Source organism: Paroedura picta, chromosome 3 (genome assembly GCF_049243985.1).
Source record: "Paroedura picta isolate Pp20150507F chromosome 3, Ppicta_v3.0, whole genome shotgun sequence".
NCBI lineage: Eukaryota > Metazoa > Chordata > Lepidosauria > Squamata > Gekkonidae > Paroedura > Paroedura picta.
The window spans coordinates 39,143,950-39,166,160 of NC_135371.1; the positions used below are offsets into that span (position 1 = coordinate 39,143,950).

Consider the following 22,211-nt stretch of genomic DNA (forward strand, 5'->3'; position numbering starts at 1 on the left):
AAAGAGGTATATATTATTTTTTTGTGATGCCAAATTTCCCAGTTTTAGACAAAAAAAAATCTGCTCAGATCAGATCTCTGGTTTTCCACACAATTAGTAATTAACAGGATCAAAATGTACTGCTGTTCTGCCATTAGTGATTATTTACTACATACTTGGGTACGTACTTTGGCTATAAAGTATTCATGTGAGAATAGCTTAAGAGAAGCAAACAGTATCTCATAAAAATTTCATACTACAAAAATGTGGAAGCTCAGGCAAGTGGTGTAATTAAGTATCTGGAGACCTTGGTTACTTCTTCATAACAATAGGAACCCATACAAGATGGAGATCGTACGTTCTTTAGACTGAGAAGCTGCACCCTTAGGAAACTGCTAGCTAACTAACTGCACAAAGGAAGGGTGGTATTGAAATCTTCTTGTTCATGAAGAGAAAACTCCTGAAGACAAAAGGAAAGACTAGCAAGATTCCTGCATTTCTGAGAGCAGAGACTGAAAAATCTTGTCTTTTAGTCGGGGGAAGCGAACACCGAGTAACTTGCTCTCCAGTCGCGTTGGAGCAGGGATAGGAGTTGGTGAATTTGGGTCATATGCTAAGATGAATCTCCTAGAGGGGGAAGAAGAGGGGAAAGGATTCTTTAAACACTACTGGAATTGTATGTGTTACTGTCAATCACTTCTGACTAATGGCACATTTTAATAGCAGTCTCAGAAATAACAACAGATAACGTATTGCCAACGTGTATAAGAACCCTGTGGGGTGGGTGAGGCTGAGAGAGCCCCGATATCACTGCTTGGTCAGAACAGTTTTATCAGTGCCGTGGCGAGCCCAAGGTCACCCAGCTGGTTGCATGTGGGGGAGCACAGAATCAAACCTGGCATGCCAGATTAGAAGTCCGCACTCCTAACCACTACACCAAACTGGCTCTCACAGCTTGGCACCTACCTTCACAGCCTGGCACCTACATACATGAATGTATTGATCCAGGAGAAGCATGCCCAGATGTATAAGTGTGGCGTTCGATATATCACTTCTATCAGCCAATGTATTTCTGTTACAACCCTTTCTGTAGTAATCAGAATTGTGAATTGTCCTCAAAGCAAAAACCTCAAATCCTCTTTTTGCTTCTAAACCTTCCAAAAAAACTTGAATAACACTGGGGTGTATCCTTTATTTATTAAAATATTTATCCCCTCCTTTCCTTTATCCCCTCCTTTGAAGCCCTCCTGTAGTCTGAGGTGCCATTCTCCAACTCAAGTGGCTTTCCTGTCGGAGGATGAGCTGCTCAGGCAGGAGGAATGCTACGCAGAGGATGGTTGGCTCTACCGCATGAATATGAATGCACATTTCCATAAACCTATTACATGTATATGTGCTCCTTAATTCTGAGAACAAGAATTATGAAACAAAGTTCCTGATAGAGGGACAGATTATCCAAAAAATGTAGGCTTAAGAGGGACTATTTCCTTCCAAACATACCCTTTTGTTGGGATTGATTGTGTTGGTTGCAGATTTTTTTCTATTGGACTGATGTCTGATTTGCCTTCCTTATTGAATTTCATCCTGGAGGGATACAGTTTTATGTCCAAGTCTGGTGTAGATGATGTTCCCCAGGCCAGCCTATAAAAATATAACATGTTATGCTAACCTCCAGTAGACAGAAGAAAACACGATGAAAAATAAACAGGTTACTAAAATGCATATGAACTCTATAAAGTCCAAGTATGTTGAGTTTCAGGCTACAAACTTGTGCACACTGACCCTGGGGTAAGACTCACTGAACCCAGTGGGCCATACTTGATAATTATTCAGCTGTCAATCTGGGCTTCTCTTCCTGAATAAGCAATATGAATCCAAGGTAATACTAAGGTATGTATTGTTAGATGTTAGCTTTATGAATATTTCTTTTCTAAATAGTAGATCTGTAGTATATAACAATATGTTGTAATTCCTTTTTGTTTCTATGTATTCTCTTCAAATAAAAAAACTGCTTCTAAAAAGGTTTGTTTTGGGGAAACTGCTTGATAATTCTGAAGACTTCAGAATACATGCTGAATCCATGGAACTGTCCCAGGTTGTTATCTGGATCAAGGCGTTATCAAGCATTTTCTTTTCCACACCAAGTAGAAATGTGGTGATCTGGATGGGGAGATTCATTGACCCTTATGCTGAAATCACTTTATTAAGAAACAGTTGAATTTAACCCACCAATTCTACAAGGATGATGGACCATTTAGGATGATCCATCCGTAAAGGCTTATTGATCCAAATGGATTCCAGAATACACTGGAGATCGGGGAAGTTTCTGTTGTGACTGTTGACTCTCTGGTGGCAGCTAAGAATACTGGGCTGCCAAAGGCCAATACACAGGGCTGCTCTCCTCCCATTATGTATAACTTTAGTCTGGGGAATAGGTTTATTTGAAAATGGTAGAAAGTGTTGTTGCTAGATGTTTTGAGCTGAGTCAGACCAAACCTGCTATAGAAGCCATATGCAGGCCTTTAGTATGTATAGAAGCCATATGCAGGCCTTTAGCAGTTCTTTAGTATGATTCATTCATTTAGTATGATAGGTTGACTCGGCCTTCCATCCTTCCGAGGTCGGTAAAATGAGTACCCAGCTTGCTGGGGGGGTAAAACAGTAATGACTGGGGAAGGCACTGGCAAACCACCCCGTATTGAGTCTGCCAAGAAAACGCTGGAGGGCATCACCCCAAGGGTCAGACATGACTCGGTGCTTGCACAGGGGATACCTTTACCTTTACCTTTAGTATGATTCAAGGACTTTTAGCTGCTAGGTCTGACACCTTTGGGAGGATGAAGCATCAGTAATCTATTGTGATGCTTTTGTGAATATTTTGTTGATAATTTCAGAGAGTAGCCATGTTGGTCTGCATCAGAACAGCTTAGATTTGAGTCCTGTAGCACCTTTGAGACCAACAAGATTTTTTTGGGTCTAAGCTGTCAAGAGTCAAAGAAGAAGGTTTGACTCTTGAGAGTTTATGCCTCAAAAGGTAGCCTCTGAAGTGCTACTGGAATCTTGTGTTGGTAATGGCTCTCTTAGCTGGCTCTCCAAAGTCTCAGGTTGAAGTTTTTCCCACCACCTAATACCGGAGATCTTTTAAACTGGTATGGGGAAAAAACATTTGGACCATTTCAGATTCATCCCGAGTCTATTCGGCCAAATCTGAAAGGGTCCAAAACACCCTGCTCTGGTTCAGATTTGGCCAAATCAATTTGGCTAAATCCAAAAAGTTTGGGATTTTTTCCACTGTGCACAAGGGGGAGGGCAGACACAAGAGTTCCCATGTCTCCCCTCCCTAATGTGAGCTGGCAATTGGCTCTCTGCTATGTGGAAAGGTGGGGGTTGGAGAGATCAGCTGTTTGGTGGGCCCTTTAAATGCCCCCCCCACTTTCTCTTCTGCCACAGAAGGCTAGGGGGGAGGCATTTAAAAGGCATCATGATGACACATCAGCTGCTTGATGGGCTCTCACCTCCCTGCCTTCTCAAGCGCTGCCTGAGAAAGTGGGCAGGAAGTATCTAAACTGGCTCAATCGTGGTTGAATTGTGCCCATTGCTGATCTAGCCTGTTTAAATTACAATGATGGGACATTTGGTTCGGACAAGTCCAAAAAGTACCTGCATCAGCATTGATTCGGGTACTTTTTGACTTGCCTGAACCAAATCACCCATCCCTCCTGGAGACCCAGAGAATCAAATGCATGGCTTTCTGGTTGAAAACCAGCTTACTATACCAATGAACCATAGCCCTTCCTGCCTGGAGATGCCAAGAACAGAGCCATGGTTAGTCGTCAGTGCTTGGTAGGAATGTTCTCATTATGTGCAAGAGAAAGAATGTTATTCTTCATTAAATGTTTCTGTGAACTCTAGAAGAATGCAATATGGGGTGTAATATCTAAAGAATAGCTGGGACTAAATTAAAACGAAGGAAAAAATAAAATCCCAAAGGCCTGTTCCTAGGCAGAGCTCTGTGGCAGGAAGTCTGTAGAAGCAAAATCACAAGGAAAAAAAAACACAGCTACTGAACTTCATTATCCTTGTGATGGTCATAATTCTCACTCCTGGGTAGGATGCTTCTCAGCTACCGAATACACAGAGCAAATGATGTCCCATCATTTTCACATCACAGTATCAACGTTAATTCATATAAATCATTGCAGGACATTGTAAAATATGTTATTAGGCATAATCTCATTGGGCTATATGTTTTGTTTACCTGTAGGGGAAATCTCTAGGGAGATTGATAGTAGTCTCCTCCATCACAGTGTAGGGACGGATGTAAAAGCGTTTGTCAGGTTTCATCCATGAGGTATAGTCAAATTCAGGGAGGTATTCAGAAGTTTGTACACTTGGATCTGTGAAATCAGAGGCAAGGAGAGGATACCTTTCAGGCCAAAATACTTGAGGATGCATTATGTCAGTGTCTGAAACGGGTGTCACGGGACCTGTAGGGAGTACTTCAAGTGGTCTACATGTTTCTTGAAAGAATCATTTCTTAAAAGTACAGGAATTGCTTTTATCATTTTGGAGGGTTCCCCCCCTCCAATTGTTTAAGATTTCAGCATACCTGGGTATTTTTCCAGTTTGTGGAAATATCTGTATTGTTTGTTCATGGCTCCAGTCTTTGAATTTAAGCATTTTACTACATTAAGAATTAGATACATTGATGATATAATACTCCAATATTATCCTCCCCAAAGGTATGTAGGTTCTATTTCATTGTAAACTAATAACTTTTAATTGTTATGGCAACACAGTATTAAGCACTTTGTTTGGCTCATTAATAAAAAATGGGAAGCTTGGCTTAAATCAATGACTGAAATTACTGTTTTTCCATAGATATTTAATCCATTCACCCCTTTCACCAGACATGCAAATTATCTTTAAACCGCCCACAGCGCCACAGGCGCCGCGGACTAAATAAAAGAGTAAGGGCTGGTGGGGAGGAGTTAGGGTGGGCTCTGTCCGGGATAAAAACTCAGAGGAGCGCATCAGGAGCGGCTCCTGATTCGCTCCTCTGAGTGGCAATCCAGGGCCAAGTGGCCAACTGGGAGGCGCGCAAAGCGCACCTCCCAATTGGCTACTTGGCCCGTCCCGAGAACAGCTGCCCGCGAACTCCACACTCCTCCCGACCGCCATCCTTGAAGGATGGCAGCCGGCCAGGAGCCTTGCCCCACAGCGCTGCCCTCCGGGGAACACACTTCCCCTTGGCACAGCGCCTGCCCTGCCCTGCCTACGTGCCTGCGGACGCCACCCCAGCCCTTCCCACCCTCACCCCACCACTTGCCGATCCCCGCTTGGCCGCCTTTCCCCCAAATTCCCCGCTGCCACCGCCGCCCAAACCCTTCCATGCACACGCCTCCACGCTCTCCACGGCCTTCACTACCCCCGGGAACAGAGAAGACGACGAGCCAAAATGGCGGCACTACCTCCCATACCGCTGCACTGCCAACTACGCCGCCTCCACGCTCCCTACCGCCTTTGCCGCCCCCGGCCAGAGAGAAGACGGGGATTGCAAATGGCGACGCTACCTCCCGGAGCGCCACGCCGCCTCCACACTTCCCATCGCCTTCGCCCCCCCCCCCCCGGCCACAGGCATGACTCACCACCGTCCGCAAAACGCCGTCACTGCGCCTCGCGGCCCCTCAGGAGCCACCCCTGCTGCCGAATGCTGCGCCGATTCCCCGGGATCTGCCAACAGCCACGGTAAGACCTCCCGCGCTCCCCTTCTGCCACCCCACGGACGCCGCCCCCAGCCTCCCTGACCCACGCCAAACCATCCAGGCCTAGGGGGAAGCCTTCGCCAGTCAGCGGGGGGGGGGGAGGCCGCTGCCATCTAGCGCCCATTTTATTTAGGATTATAATGGGCTTTAAATCTAGTACTCAGATAAGGATGGAGATCAGTGTAATAGTTGCTGATGCCATACAGGCATTGACCAGAGGAGATCAGTGATAAGAACTGTGTCCACATCTACATATCCCATCTCCGACAATATCCCTGCTACTCTGAATTACTTAAAGACATTTGTTACTGCTAAAACAAAGGCTGATGTAAACATACTCTGCCCTCCTGGAGACCTCCCTGCAGTTTTCTTATTTATTCGCCAGATGTACCTTCTGTACCTTCTGGCTCACTCCCCTCTTTCTAAGCCTACAAAACAGTATTTTGATTCAAGCTTCTTGCCCTCTAAAACTTGGCACAGAATCTGTGCCCAAGAACTGCCTAGAGAAGTTCTTGCCTGCCCAAGTAGCACATTTTGATAGGGCTTGATTGTGCAGTCATCAAATTGCCTGTGCGGTTAGTGTTATGACTGCTTATAGCCTCAGAGGATGAATGCTTTTTGACTTTTGTCTTATAAACTTTTGTAGTGTGTTGCTGAGACATGTATTTGAGGTCAATCATATGATATTTTGCTGATTGTGTGGCCTGACCTTACACTTTAGTGCTGAACCCAGGAAAAGAAGAGTTGGTTTTTATACCCCACTTTTCACTGCCTGAAGGAATTTCAAAGTGGCTTACAATTGCTTTCTCTTCCTCTCCCCACAACAGACACCCTGTGATGTAGGTGAAGCTGAGAAAGCTCTGAGAGAGCCTGCTCAGTGAGAACAGGACTGCGACTAGCCCAAGGTAACTTAAATCCATGGATTTGAAGGAAGCCAGAACACTGCAAGTTCAATCCGCTCTTTATTAGGATCTCAGCATGGTAGTACGAGAGGAAAAACTGAACAAGAAGTCCCTCAAGAGTCCCAACTTATACATACAGGAGCAATGGATCTTCCTGCCAGTGCGCGCCATTGGTCAGTTTCGGTTTAAACTAACAGGCTCCTGAGACGGGGACCTAGCAGTGCATTGGTCAAATATATTGCCCATGCTGATCCGACCTTAGACCTCAAGATTGGTCCTCAGTAGAATCGTTAACAAAACCACATACATAACAGTAACTCAGCTGGAAAGCCTGTCTCGCAAGATTAGAAACTGCTGCTCTCTTAATTGCTACATCAAGCTACCCCGAGCTGTTTATACAGGAGAAATCCTATTTGTATCATTGAGCCCTATTCACATGGCAAGCTCTAGTAAAACTTGATTTTACTAGTAAAACAGCATGATTGTCTATTTTGTGGCAAAATATTGTAGAACTCTAAAAATATCAGAGAGTTCTTTTTGAGTTAGAAAAATCTATCTTGCTTCTGTCATCTATCTATGGTGGCTTGAAAGGGTGTGATCAGTCAAGAGCTTCAAAATTGCCAGTATAGTAATTATATATAAGCGAAGAAAGGGTTAGGCCTCAGAAATGGCTGGATTTGAACCATATTCAAAGTCTGCCCCATTTGTAAACCACATGCTAAGCCATACTTGGCTCTTAGAACAAGCCCATCATTTTGAAACCAAAGGCAGGACTGAGTTGGCAAGGAATATATCCTAACTTCTAATTTTGACCTCCTTCATTTGAAAGTCAGATTAGGCAATACCGATGAGCGGAGAGTATAATTTTGCAGCCTTTCCTTTTAATCCTTTCACCAAATATTTTCTTTGCTCTTGACTCACATGTTAGCAACTTGGTGCTTTAAAATTATGTGTAAACGTGCACGCAGTGAATAGGATGCAAAGCAATTCTGTGGGTACCAACAGGTCTCTCTCCTCTCCACAGCAAAGGTGAGCATCTCTGTTCCAGCCCACCCCTCTGAATCAGCATGGCATTTACTGGCATACAACCCTTCTGAATTTACCAGACTTCTTATTAAAGGAAGTAGGCCATAGCGTACAGGACGTCTGCAGGAAAAGGAGAGGCTTAGCTCTTGCGGAGGGCTGGGACAGGCATTTGGGCTCCCAGAATTTCCTTCCATGGCAAGTGATAGTGTTGCCAAACTTTAGCATGGAACATGAACTCTTAGAAATACAACTGATCTCCAGACCACAAAAGATTAGTTCTCCTGGAGAAAATGGCTGCCTTGGTGAGTGGATTGCATGGTCTGCTGAGGTCTGCCCCCACTCCAAACACTGCCCCCCTCACAACGTTCCAAAAAGTTGGCAATCCAAGTGGGAGACCTCCTACTTTGGATCTACTGATCCCCACCATCACTTGATAGGGTGGTGAGGGGGAAATGGGAGAGGCAAATTAGTGTCAAGCCAATGCCATTGTGTCACTTGTGGTATGAACCAGAAATGATGTCATCACATTGGTGGGATGTTTTAAGATTCACCTAGGGTTCCACCTGGGGTCCCCCTGGTTTTACACCTAATCTCCAGGAGACAGAGATTAGTTCCCCTGGAGAAAATGTCTGCCTTGGAGGGTGGACTCAATAACATTATACTCCACTGAGGTCCCTCCCCATCCCAAACTCTGCCAACTCCTGGCTCCACCCCCAAAGTCTCCAGGTATTTCCCAACCCAGAGATGTCAACCCTTAATTTACTCCAAGCTGTTTGGTTTAACCATACAGTATTGAATTGATGTGATAGCATCACTTCTGGCTTGCATTGGTAGTGACATCATGGCATTAGCATCATGATCAACGGGTAGGCTTAGGGTTCCCATAATCTCCTGTCAAGTGCCTGTGCTAGTGTGGCACCCCTAGCAGGAACAGAAGGGCTTGTTTAGGTATAAACTACCTGGCTGCAACACTCTGTTCATGGGTGACTCCACCAACAACTCTGGACATACACATCACATAAATTCCATCAAAAGCAAATTCATCCTCCTGTGTACTGTAGTAAGGCAGAGTATAAATTGATGTGATTTTCCATGTCTACATGTCACATCTGTTGAGACCTTGTCTAAGGAGAAGAACGTCCAGGCTCTGTATCCTGGGTATCCTGTACAGCCCAAACTATTGGCGTTTGGAAAGAAATGCCCTTTGGTGCCACTAGGGTTCCCACTGAATCTCCCTCAGTATCTTCAACAGTGGCTCTGTGGAAGCCTCTAAATGAGGTAAAATATTCTTCCTTCCATGGTTGAGCATTGACCTGTGCTGGGTACAAGTAGGGAGATCCAGTAGGGAGAGCCCCAGCAACTCACAGGAGCAAGTACGTTTAACATGGCTGTGGAGGGCAAAGGCAGTGGACTGTGGAAGGCAGTGCAAAACAATCTTCTTGGGGGCTGTACAGATTCCAAATCTTGACCTCGGGAAGGATCTAACCCAATCTGTAGTCATACCAACATTCAGGTTGTGTGCAGGTGACACACACACTCCCCGATTGGCCCTCAGTGAGAAACGTGCTCCCAATAAGGAGAGGCCACTCCCCACTGAGAGCCAGTTGCAGGTAGACTGGCTTGCTATCTGGGCTGCTGCTCTCTGTGGGCAACTTTCTGCCTGCTGCTCCTTTCAAAGCCTGATTTTAAAATGGGGCTTTGATACCAGTGTACATATAAGTGTGCATGTGGATAATGACACATAAAACTGGTCAGATTTCTTATTAAAGGAATTAATAAGAAATTATTTTTTTGAAACACATTTGGAAATGTTTTATAGATTGGTGCCATAAAAAGGTGCAGAAAACTTGACTTTGAGTGGTCATTTTGAAATCAGCTAACCAGTGATGCAGAGCCTTGGTTCAAGGCTCAGAATAGAATAGACGCTCAAGAGGTGGCCCTTTTACTTTGCTGTGTTTACTGTAGCCTGGTATATTCCTAATAATGCTAAGACAGCAGGGGTGTGGAACAGAAATCAATATGATGTGCACAGAGAAAAGCAGAGAACATTTCAAGCAGGAGCAGTGGGAAAAGTGCAGGCAGGTTTACAGTTCAACACAGAAAAAGTAAAATTCCTTCAGTTCTGTCACAAGATTAGCCCATCTAGCCCAACGCTGTACTTGGAATCACAGGGCTTGTGCATTTCCCTGTCCCTCAAAGTTAAACAGCCCTCTGGAATTTTGTTACCCGGTTCTTCCTGCTCTCAGCAGCCCTCTGTGCTTGTGGTGTGTTACAGTGTGCATTGTTAAGAGTGGGCATGCTTAAGCCCTGCTGACTTAAATTGTTTTTTTGGTACACAGCTGTGCAATGTATTGTGGACCTGCCAAATTTACAAACTAAACAGAGACGTCCTTGTTGCTCAATAGGAGAGTCAAGGTCCAAGGTTCCATTCCAGCATTGTTAGTTAAAGGATTGCAGGTAGGTCTGAGAAAGACCTTGCTTTACCTGAGATCCCAAAGAGCCATAGCCCATCATCATTGGGGTTGGTACGGGGAGGGGGCTGAAGAGATCTTTGTCTAGGTACTTGGCAGCTTTGCAGGTATAGTGTGGCCACGGGGGGATTCCTGCAAACTGGTATCTGCAGATGGGTTGGCCAAACAACATGCCTTATGGTAAGGAACCCCCCAGCTCTTTCCATCTTAGGGCAGTAGCTGATATGACTGGAGAGATAACACCTTTATTCACTGACGATTCCTCATGTCCCATAAGCATGATTGTTTAAGAATGGTATGGTAATAAGAAGAGTAGCCTCACATTGCTGAGAGTTGTTAGGTGTGAAACCACAGCGGTTCCGGGAACACAAGCTTTTCGCACGACTTAATGCTGAGTGCCGCTCTTCTGCTTGCTGAATTCGTTCATTTTCTTTCCTCCTCCAGGATGCCGCCCTAAACAAAGGGCAACAAGGCTGGCTTCAGTGAACATAGGTGGTGTTAATTCTAGAGATTACAGCTCCTGTGGAGACTTTCTTGGCAGCACTGCTAGCTGGCACCTGTGGCAGGGAAAACGGGTGCACTAAGTGGCCATCTTCTCCCTGCACTATAGCCAAGAACTATATGCCTCCATTTTGCGAGCATCCTATCATTTTTGCTAGTGTTTGGCCCGATTGCCTTTGCCAGATCTGAAATGGTCGGCCAGAAATGGAGATGGAGATTGGCTGACAAAATGAATGAGATACTGGGACAAACCCCTTGCTATGCTTCATAAACTAGCCCTAAGGATTTTAGTTTATTAAAGCCTCTTCTTTTCTTTCCAAGCCCACTCTGGATCTCCATCACTTCCCTTCAGTCGCAACCCACTGGCCTTGCTATATTTATTTCGTTCCACTTGATCCTTGAGAAATGTAAACGTGATAGTGCCACTTGGAAACTGTGACCATACTGCTATTAAGTTCAGCATTTATGCAAGTAGGGAGTCTTCCTGAAGCACCAACACAACCACATTTAACTTTAATATCTCTCAAATGAGGAGGCTTGTGAAGGAAAACTGAAAGGAAAGGTACAGAGGATCAAATCCCTCTGGGAAGCTTAGAGACTACCCAACCCTTATATCAACAAGGAAGATCCCATGTGCCCGCACACACAAAATGTTTTAGTTGAGCAGTTTTTCTAAATTCCCTGCTTTCATTTTTTTTTTAAATCTCTAGCCCCATCTCTATGAGGGAAAGATGTAGAGACATATATATTTTTAACAAGATGACAGTTAGGAATTCAGAGAATATGTTAAACCTATCGTATGTTATATCAACATAACAATATTTTAGTACTGATTTTTTAAAAAAAAATACAGCTATGGCATTGATATATCATGAGCATGTGCAAACAAAAATAAAACAGGAAGGCACTGTGCTACCACTGATGGCGACAACAGCCTCCCATTGAAAATCCTGATTATTTATGGTACACATGGAAGAAAATAAATGGACTCCACAATTGAAAAAATGCAGAAGGGGGGGGGGGAGATGTGTGGAAGAACCATGTTCAAACCCATTCCAGTGCTTGTGTATCACCTGTCAAGAAAATTAGGAATAAATCAAGCATGTGGAAAACCCCTAGATATGTGATTCAAACTGCATTTTATTGTCTGGTTGGATAAAAATATTGACTGTTTTAAATGGGAGAAATAAGAAGACAGCCTATATACCTTTTAATGTTTTTCTCATATGGAGACTCATCATCTTTCTCTTTAGGTGGAGAAGTTTTCCTTGTCAAAGTGGACCTGCACAGAAAATGGACTCTATATCAACTTGAAAACCAAGTTTAAAAAACTTACACATATTGTATTCTTGGGTATATTCATACCCCAAACCAAGTTTCATTTATTATAGTAGAAACATTCCAACAGAGTGATGGGCAAAATCACAAAATAGGGGGAACCAACCTGTACATGAAAGCCCAAGTGCAGGGCATGAGGAGTAAATGTTAAAGAAACACTGGGAAAGAGGAGTTGGAGAAAATAAAACTAACACTGTATCAGAAGCCCTACTGGGCAGAACTCCAATTGGCTCCACCCACTAAATAATAATAAGATTTCCGGAGTATAAAACTAAGTGTTAAGTATCTGTCAGAGGAAGTTGACTCTTAGAAACTTATTAGAAATTGTTCTTTTAGGTGCTTAGAAATTGTTCTTAGAAACTTAGAAATTGTTCTTTTAGGTGCTACTTGACTCAAATCGTGCTCAACCAAAAAGTATATTTTCAAGTTAAGATATTAGTTGATTAACATGTACAACTAACATGTACAGTCTGCCCAACAAAGCACAACTGGGAAAACAAATTCACCCCACGTTTTTGTAGACAGAATTTGCTATTCAATGTTTTAAAATTTTTGTTTGAAGACTGGCCTCCAGATATATGGCTGGAAAGAAAGGTTAAGCAGATTTGGAGTGCTTCCTTTTTTTTTTCTAATTCAAATATTTTATTGTGATATCAAATATCCATACTCATCACTAATCCATAAATTCATCTATCTAACATTCAATCACAAATAGCTACAAATATACATTCCAGACTTCTCTCCTAGTCCTAACAAATGAAATAGCAAACCTTCTTGTTTTAAATAACTGGGTCAGATTAGTTAATATTAAAATTGAAGTCCTCATTTGAGAAGTGTTCAAATAGTTCTTTCAGTCAGTTACAATGGGAAACATATTTCCAAGGGTACCTTTCCCCATCAAGTGGGATGAAATTTTCAGATAGTCATTCTTCCTCTAAATTTCTGACAGATAGGGAAAGTATCCCCATGCCCTAGGGCCAGGCTATTAATATTCTCATCTGTCAAGCAGTTACAGGGAGGCGTGAACTGGCATTCAAGTAGATCTTTCCCTTCCTTTCTCAAGATCCTCAAGGTGAGCATGTCTGTTTTTTATTTCAAAACTCAAGTGTATGGATGAAGGATATAAACCTATTTCTCCCTGTACCTTATCTCACTATAGCCTGTTTCATTTAGCATTTTCCTCACAGCCTGACTCACATTTATGTTGGAGACTGGGAGGGAGAAATTATGCTTCAAACACTAGAGCTCTGAGAAAAGGGCAGGACAGAATAACACTCTTCACCTGAACTTCATTTTTATACAATTCCCTCTTCACATATAGGAATAGGTGAATTCATGCATAGCAGGTTGTGAGAGAAATCTTTCCTCCTGAATTAGTGATTTTATTGAGAACAGGAAGTCTCTACCAACATCCACCCACCATACATGCTCTTAGGATATAAAACAGGCAAGGTTTATGCGGCCAAAAGAGATGAGAACACCGTTCTTAAGCATATCTTTAAAACATCTTAAACAAAGAAACAGCAACTGCCCAATATCTAAATTCAGACCAAGGCCACACTGTAGGTGGGGTGTGGGGGGAGCTTAACCATTTCCCACATGGCTTTGCCCATTGCAACATTATATATGACATTTACAATACTTTCTGCCTCTAGTTACAGGGAAGGTCTATTACAACTGGCCTAAGTTATGATCTACAACAGAGTCTGCGTGAACTAGGATCATACTTTTTTTCTCCAAGTGTTTTTTTTTAATTAACATCTCAAAGTATTCTTTCAACATTTATATCCTGCCTTTCTCCTAAAACAGATCTAAGGTAAGGCGCCCATCTGTCCCGCTTCTGGCAGGACTGCCCACCTCCAGGCCACTCGCCCCCGCGTCCCACCACGTTGCTTAAATAGTCTCGCGATGGCGCCCAACCCGTCGCAAGGTGAGGCGGGGTGTCATGGGGAGAGGAGAGGCGGTGCAGGGTGAGGCGAGGCGGCCAGCCCTATTGATCCAGCGGTGGCAGTGGCCAGCAGGTAAGCAAGCTTGGAGTGGAGGGGACAGGAGGAGAGCACCCCCGCCACAACTGCCGAGCAGGAGCCACCGCCACCCCACCCCTGCTCGCTGCCGCCCCCCCCCCAGCCACCACCGAGTAGGAGCAGCCCAGCCGCCCCCCCAGTGTCCCGCCTTAGGTCCCTCACAATCTGGTCACCTTAATCTAAGGCAGTGCCAAAGAAATTTCCATTGCAACTGTATTTCACATATAAGAAACCATAATCAAGAAGAGGTCTGTTCCTTACATTTGAGAAGTGCTTGTTTTAAGTACTTTCACTAGACATACCTTTCTTCAGTAGGTGCCAAATTCTAAAAGAGGGAGAAGCAATAAATGAAAGAACATGCCTACAGTGACTATTACAAATTACTAATGTGAGGTACCAGACCCTTTTAACTCCCATAAGCATAGCAGCAAATGTAGAATGCTTATAACTTCTGATGACCCATTTTTTCATTTAGGATGCAGGATAAAAGGATTTCTTTAAGGAGGGTAGAACTCTTTCTGGGCCCCCTAAATAGTACACCTTGGACATTTCAGTGGACAGCCTTTAATGGGAAAATGAACAGATGTTAATTATTCTGGACATCTCAGTGGAATTTGTAATCATTGGCCACAGTATTCTTCTGGACTTGGAGATATAATTTTGTGATGCTTCCAAGTGTTTCCTGGAGCTCAGAGACTACCCCTAGATTCCTTGATTTGTGGAGTCCCACAAAGGGCCATTTTGTCTCCTGTGCTATTTAACATCTACATGAAATGGCCGGGGGGGGGGGGACTGGTGGAGGCATGGGATGCAGTGTAAACAGCATATGATGTCATCAGTGTGCAGATTACACCTTGCCATATCTTAGGAGGCTTCATTAAGCCTGTATCTGCGATAACTGATTGACTGGATGAGAGTGAACAAATTGGAAAAAGAGATGGAAGTATCGGTGATGTGGATACAGGTAATCCAAGACATGGTATATAGATTGTACAGCAGTGTTGATCATTCCCAAAGGGTATTTAAATTGCAATCCTTATTACAGCAGGGCCCATCCAGATCTTTTGCAGCAAATTGCATAAGTATGGAAGCATTAAGAAGACTGATAACCTGGCTCACATAACTACAGCTACCACCATATTTGCATCCTGATGAACAAGAAGAAGTTCTTGATTTCAGAAGGAATCAGATCCATTTCTAAGCAGCAGAGCAAGCAAGATTACACCAGCAGCAACAACACAGATTCACAAAGGGAAGTGGAGGTGGAACATAGCAGAAAATAACATTGTGTGTAATTGTTTCAGTTAAGTTTTTTTTTGAAAGATAAATGGCAGAAGGACCGACATAACAAAGTCATGGACATCTTTTGCATATATAGTAATACCAAGTGATAAACACACCATACCTTAGTTCTAAGAGTAGGAGATTGTTTCTTTCCTGGAACAAGGAAAGAAAGTAACAGGAACTAAGTATATAAACGTGATTGATCTTAAAGCTGTTAACAAACATACATAAACACACAACACTCTGGAAGTAAATTTGTTTGTCTAAACCTTGCCTTTCATTATATACAAATGGAGCTCACCCTGTCTTTCTGTACATAGCTCTCCCCTCAAAGTCAATTCACGATGCAGAATGCCACAGCTCAGTTACTATCCAGAGCTAGGCAGAGTTTGCATATTTACTCCCATTCTGCAGTAGCTCCATTTGTTGCCCACCAGTTGCCTGGGTCAGATCCAGGCACTGGCTCTCATGGCCTTGGTCAACCGCCTGTCCCTCTACACTCGGCCACCACAGCTTTGCTTGCATGAACAGGGCAGCTGCCACTCTGCCAACTGGCAAGACCAAACCAAACCACCCACACATGTGCATTCTCTGTTTTGGCCTCCCCCGCCTCACCCCCTTATACGATGGTCTGAAAGATGAGGTCAGGAAGGTTCCCACTCTCTTAGCATTCTGCAAACTATGCAAAATAGAATGATTCAGGAAGACATTTAAAATAGGGCTATAACTAAGCAGAATCATTCAGAAATGTGCTTTAATGGAGAGAAAGGAACTACAGATCCCACTACAGTGTGTAGTACAGATTATCTGCTGCTGTATCTATTACATTACTGTGCAATTCTTGCATTGTTAAACATGTCACATTAATGCTAATGCTATGTTTCAGATTTCCACAGGCCTAGTCCTATTACCTTACACGTCCCGTTGTGATGATTGCATTGCCTTACATGATAATCCACCTTCAGTCTTAGTGAGGAAGGGGAATGAATGATAAAAAAATATTAAAATTATTTAATTTATTTAATTAATTTTATTTATATTACTTGCCCCCTGAAATCATGGCTGTAGCAAGTATTCACCCATTTGGGGATACAGTATTTTCAGGAGATCCCAAATATTCTGTTAAAAGAAGCCCACAGTCTATGAGAATGGTCCCTTTCCTCCTCAGCCTCTATGGCTTTGGCCTACAGTTGCTCCCATGACAGTTTCCCCTGAGCTAGGGCTTATTAATCTTTCGCTCCATGCTTCAGTAAACATAAGGATGTCACACGAGGATGCTTTGTTGACATGAAAGAGCAACATTAAGGGTAAGCAAAGCCAATGTAAATTGAGGGGCATTATTTCTGGAATGAGTTCTGTCCTTATTCTGAATTAGGGTTGCCAGGTCTCCTGCTATAGTGGGAGACCTTTTGTTGGAAGCCTCTTGGCCTCTAGCAGGACTCAGGAGGCCAGAACAGGGGGGAAAAGAAAGAAAAAACTGTCATTTCATGTGACATCGGTTCTGAGGCAAACTTGGAATTATTGCCATATCACTGTAGGAATTAACAGAAAATTAATGGCTTAACCACAGAGTTGCCCCCAAATCTTGGTCAAATATGATGTCACTTCTGGGTTTGCCCCAGGTACGACCTCATGCTATCAATGCAATGGTGCCTTTCCCCCACCTCCCTGCCCCCCACCCATCTCTTCCCCAGAACTAGCCATTGGCTGTCAACCCTATTCTGAACTGAGGAATACTTTAGCCCACTTTCAGAACTGCCGCTGAAACCAAGGTCCTACCAAGCTCTGTCAATAACAAGCACAGCTACTTCTAGGTGCCTGGATACTGTGGTGATGATTCTATGTAGTAAGTTTCAAGCAGGTAGCTGTGTTGGTCTGCAGAAGAATAGCAAATCCAGTAGACCCTTACAGGCCAACTACATTTTCAGGAAGGAGGAGGAGGAGGAGGAGGAGGAGGAGGAGGAGGAGGAGGAGGAGGAGGAGGAGAAGGAGAAGGAGAAGGAGAAGGAGAAGAAGAAGAAGAAGAAGAAGAAGAAGAGTTGGTTCTTATATGCCACTTTTCCCTACCCGAAGGAGGCTCAAAGTGGCTTACAATCGCCTTCCCATTCCTCTTCCCACAACAGACACCCTGTGGGGTGGGTGAGGCTGAGAGAGCGCTGATATCACTGCCCGGTCAGAACAGTTTTATCAGTGCTGTGGCGAGCTCAAGGTCACCCAGCTGGTTGCATGTGGGGGAGCGCAGAATCGAACCTGGCATGCCAGATTAGAAGTCCACACTCCTAACCACTACAACAAACTGGCTCTTTAATAAGCTATTAAAGTGTCAAGAGTCGGATACATCTGAGGAAGGAAACTTTGACGCTTGAAAGGTTATATCCTGGAAATCTAGTTGGTCTCTAAGGGGCTACTGGACTTGAGTCTTGCTGTTCATAACTCTACAGTATGCATAACATTCCATTGCAAAGTTCTACATATCATAGCTTTCCTGTTCTATGAGCAGTACAACATTTGCCATACATAATGGGGCAGCACAGTGCCTATGACCAGTTTCCTTTTGTGGGTGATCTCTGCCATCAAAGAACAAGCTTAACTTCTGGTGCTCCACCTGATATGCTGATTAACCACCTTACATATGATGTTGCAAAGTTGTTCTAGAAAAGTGACCCATGAGAAAGCGAACTGGATGGTTGAAAAACTAAAGATCTTTCACCACTTCTAGAATTTTCCTTAATTGGATACAATAGCCTTTTGGAGATAAAAGGGATTGACTTGCGTCACAAGCAGGCAGAACTTTGGTACTGCTGTAACTTATATTTAAAGAAGCTTTGTTCAGAAAGGAGCATATTAAATGAGCCTGATGGGAACAATTGTATTATTTATTAAACTGACAAGATCAATTGGCTTCATGATAACCGCATTACAAAAAGAACTATTCTACTTTCATGCCAATTTAAACACAAAGAATAAAGCATTCCCTGATGAGCTGCCATAAGTTGCCTTCAATTATGGCTTCTCAGAACATTTGATGTTATGCGAGATCAGCCTTTCAGACTGCTAAAGCCTTCACAACATGCCTGCGTGAGACAGTAATTATAATTAAAAATAGGGTACAAATTAAAAACCTTAGCTCAGTTTGATGCACACTTCATTTGCTGTACCTGATGACAATGCTGTCAAATTAGGGGAGATATGCCTTTTAAAGCATATTTTAATTTGTCATTACACACCAGGCACTTTATGTTACATCACAATGGCCAGATTACTCTTACAGCATGTGCATGAGTGTGTAATAATGCCAGAGACACATGGTGCTCCACTGGGGATTCTCCTGCCAATCACAACAATGGGCAATCCTATTGCTCCTTACAAAGCATCGTTTCTACAAGCCACTAGATTGAGAAGATCTGGACCTCACAGCACAGAGCACTGATTCTAGAACTTTATTTCACCTCTATGACCAAAACATCCTTTTAAATACTTTCTGAACAAGTCTTGGGAATGAGGTTCATTTCAGATCTGTTACCAACCTTTCCTTTTATCAGGATTGCCCTTGTTCAAAGGTTTTGAGAGGTGTTTTGTTGAATGGAAATGAACTTCCCTCATCAATCACTCACATCTTAACAAGTCACCCTTCGTTTGTAATATTAAATGTATGTAGCTTGAATTCTTCAGTCTTAAAAGGAACCCAAGTGGGGAGAAGGCCCTAATCTGGATGAAAGCTGCACGGAGCTTTTATTGCAATCCCGGGTTGATTCAATCCCTGCCATCTACAAAGAATGTGATTTCCATTTTGATTTTAGACAATTTAAATTTTCCCTTTGCAACAAGTAGGATTGATCTGGAGTGACCCTATGTTTTCCTGCAATATTTAGAAATGGAAATAACCCTCAATATTTGAAGAATCGGATTCAGAAAGCATGAGAAAGCACGCAGAACCAGTGCCTGCTTCGACTCTGTGTTAGAGAAGGCCAGGGATGACTCCATGGTAGAGAAGCCGTGATTGGCCAAGGTTTTAAGCTGTAAGCCTTAAAGGGGAAGCTCTACTTTTCTCTCTCATAAGCTCTAGAAGCTCTAACTTCTGTGGGTAGAGATTTGCCTCTTGGGTTTTTTCCTCCCTCCTCTGTTGTTTCCAGCCCCCCCCCCCAATTCAAGAAAAGAAAGAAAGAGGCTCTGGCTGTGATTGGCTCCCCCCTCCCTTTCTGAACTTCCCTATCAAGATGCAGAACACTTTTCTGTTTCAATGGGGAGGGTGGGGGGAGAGGAAGACCCAAGTTCAAATCAATCTGGATTCAGCAGGATCCACAACAGAATGAACAATGTAAGTGCAGAATCAGCCCTGGATTCCCAGACTAGCCCAATCTATTTGGGTGAGATAGATTGAAGTGGGTAGCTGTGTTGATCTGAAGTAGCAAAAGTCTAAGGAGGAAAGAAGACTATAAACCAAACAAACAAACAAATAAAGGAGTCCAGTAGCATCTTAGAGACTAACAAAATTTAGGGGGTATAAGATTTCAAGGGTATCTGATGAAGGGAATGTAGACTGTTTGTTTGTTTATTAGTTTTCTATACCACCCTCCCAACAAGCTAGCTCAGGGTGGTCTATATCATATTAAAAGTATCATAAGAAAATACCATAAAACAATTGACAGTTAATTAAAATTTCTAGAAATGTAACTTTTAAAATTAAATTGAAGCAACAATTTAAATTGGTATCAACAACAGCATCAACATAAGCAGTCATGGGTTGAGACAGAGCTTCCGGAGCTAGTCTATGGTCATGGGGCTTCATTGGGGGGGGCAGTAGTTTGTAGCCCAAGAGATCTTGTTGATCTCTAAGGTTCTCCTGAGCTAATTGATCTCTAAGGTTCTCCTTGACTAATTGCATCTAGATTTGCTATTTCAAGGCATGCTCATTATGAGTCTAAATAAAATCACAGGTTATCATTTATGGATAGTAATTTCTATGATATTGTTGAGATATTTTCTCTGTTTTTGTGTTTGTAAAGAATACAAAAGTACATTCCAGAAATAAATCCGTTAATACATAAATACAGAGTTTCATAAATATATAACTTAGATCCAACTAATATAGCAAAAAGTATGTTTGATTTTTGGGTTGGCTCTAGCCAACTTTGCCCCACTCAGTTCCTCTCCATACTTTCACCTCCATTCTGTACTGTTGCAGAAGGCTCAAGCACTGATTTAAGTGTTCCATGATCTGCAAAAACTGCTTTGCATATATTAGTATGAATTTAAGTTAATTGAAGTATGGTCTCACCCTATTGTGATTTTACATATAGAATTCAGAATTATTCTGAACTTACTGTACATAAATCCTAGATTTGGTACTAGCTGAATCCTTGCTATGATGAATGTTCAACAAGAAAGAGCATTCATTATAAAACAAATATTTTAAAACTTATTCCTCCAACAGTATATTCGGTGCTCCATCTTCTGGTTAGTCAAGGCAACTGTCGCGTCATTTTTCTTGCCAGTTTTAAAGATAGCCTGTGGCAATTCTTGTTCATTTGTAACGTTTCTTTCAGAAAGGCACCTTTACTGAGGTTTGGCTTTTTTCAGATTTAATGGGTCAAGTAGTTAAAAGGAGATTAAGTTCTTTAGTTGGTGGATAGCTCTTTTTTTTCTGTGTTGCCTAAAATAACTGAGGAATTAATATCACACAGTATTGAATACAATTTTCACAAAGTGCTCCAGAATTCCAACTGTAGTAATGATTGGAAATGCAAACAATCTGTTTGGGCGTGCACTCATTGAGACCCTATGGGTAACAAACTGGTACGAATGAGAGTCATGTTAAAGGATTAATGAATCTGAAATTACATTTTTTTTCATTATTCCTTTTCTAGCTCTTTTAATAATGATTCTAGATTTAATCAGTTTGCACGATATAGTATCACTGCAAGAATGTGAGTCAGAGAATAAGGATATATATCTTTTCATGTAAGAGTATGGTTAGTCATGAGAAGTTTCCATGAACCATAACCCCTCCTAAATGAAATAAAGCACCCTGCTTAGCTTCCGAGATCAGATGAGATCAGGCGTGTTCAGGGTGGTATGGCCATAGCAGGAACATAATATTGTTTAATCTGTTTGGTTTCTTTGGACTGTGTGTGTGTATGCCAATAAAGGTTTTCTGAGTCTGAAACAAAGCACAGCAAATTGGGTGGGTGGGGGGGACAGACCTTCAAGGTTTAACAGATATAGCAGGAGGCTTGAAAGGGAAATAGTCAGGATGGCATTTATTCTACATAAGTAGTAACCTGAAGTTTCAGACTCACAGAAACTATAACCATGGTAGGATATTTATATTTTCAAAAATACAGTTAAGGAATATTTGGAGATCCTCTAGAAAATGTCATCTGGTCATGGAAACAGATGAGAAAACTCCACAAGGGAACACGAGGGGAAAGAAACACGTATTTGAAGTGTTGGAGAGTACATGGAACCAAATAACTCATTTGTTTATACCTTAATTAGAGTACTACATTATTTGCATACATGTTTTACAAGGCACATGTAAGGCTTTGCAGCACGTTTCTTTCAAAGCAGCTCACCCACAGTAAGCACCCATGCAGCAAAAAATATTTCTGAGTACTTGCCATCTATTTTCAGAATACTGGATCTTACCCACAGATATAGATGATAGTTTATGTGAAGCACACGAGTATGTGTGTTCTCTAGATCTCATAACCCCCTGGTTTGTAAAGAAAAAAGAAAAAGGTGGTCACTTTTCCACAACTGACACTTGGCAAGACGAGCCAAACCCTTGACCACTAATGCACCATAGGGAGAAGACCAGAGGCATGAAGTGGACTTGCACATTTCTTCCCTCCCTCTCCCATGCATCTCCCCTCTTCCCTTTTAAGGTCTGCATTAGTTATGATGTACTGAGGTATCTGC

General features: G+C 42.6%; 1 protein-coding gene across 1 annotated transcript in view; it reads right to left on the minus strand.

Moving 5' to 3' along the window:
- Positions 1–246: 246 nt before the first annotated feature.
- LOC143831866 (uncharacterized) overlaps positions 247–22,211 on the minus strand; it is a 98,715-nt gene continuing 76,750 nt past the window's right edge. The window contains exons 27-34 of the mRNA XM_077325372.1: positions 21,939–22,005; positions 15,412–15,443; positions 14,309–14,331; positions 11,852–11,926; positions 10,466–10,596; positions 4,238–4,376; positions 1,480–1,620; positions 247–606 (exon numbers count right to left, since the gene is read on the minus strand). Of these exons, the coding sequence (XP_077181487.1) occupies positions 459–606; positions 1,480–1,620; positions 4,238–4,376; positions 10,466–10,596; positions 11,852–11,926; positions 14,309–14,331; positions 15,412–15,443; positions 21,939–22,005 (756 nt within the window). The 3' untranslated portion in view covers positions 247–458. The remainder of the gene's footprint in view (positions 607–1,479; positions 1,621–4,237; positions 4,377–10,465; positions 10,597–11,851; positions 11,927–14,308; positions 14,332–15,411; positions 15,444–21,938; positions 22,006–22,211) is intronic.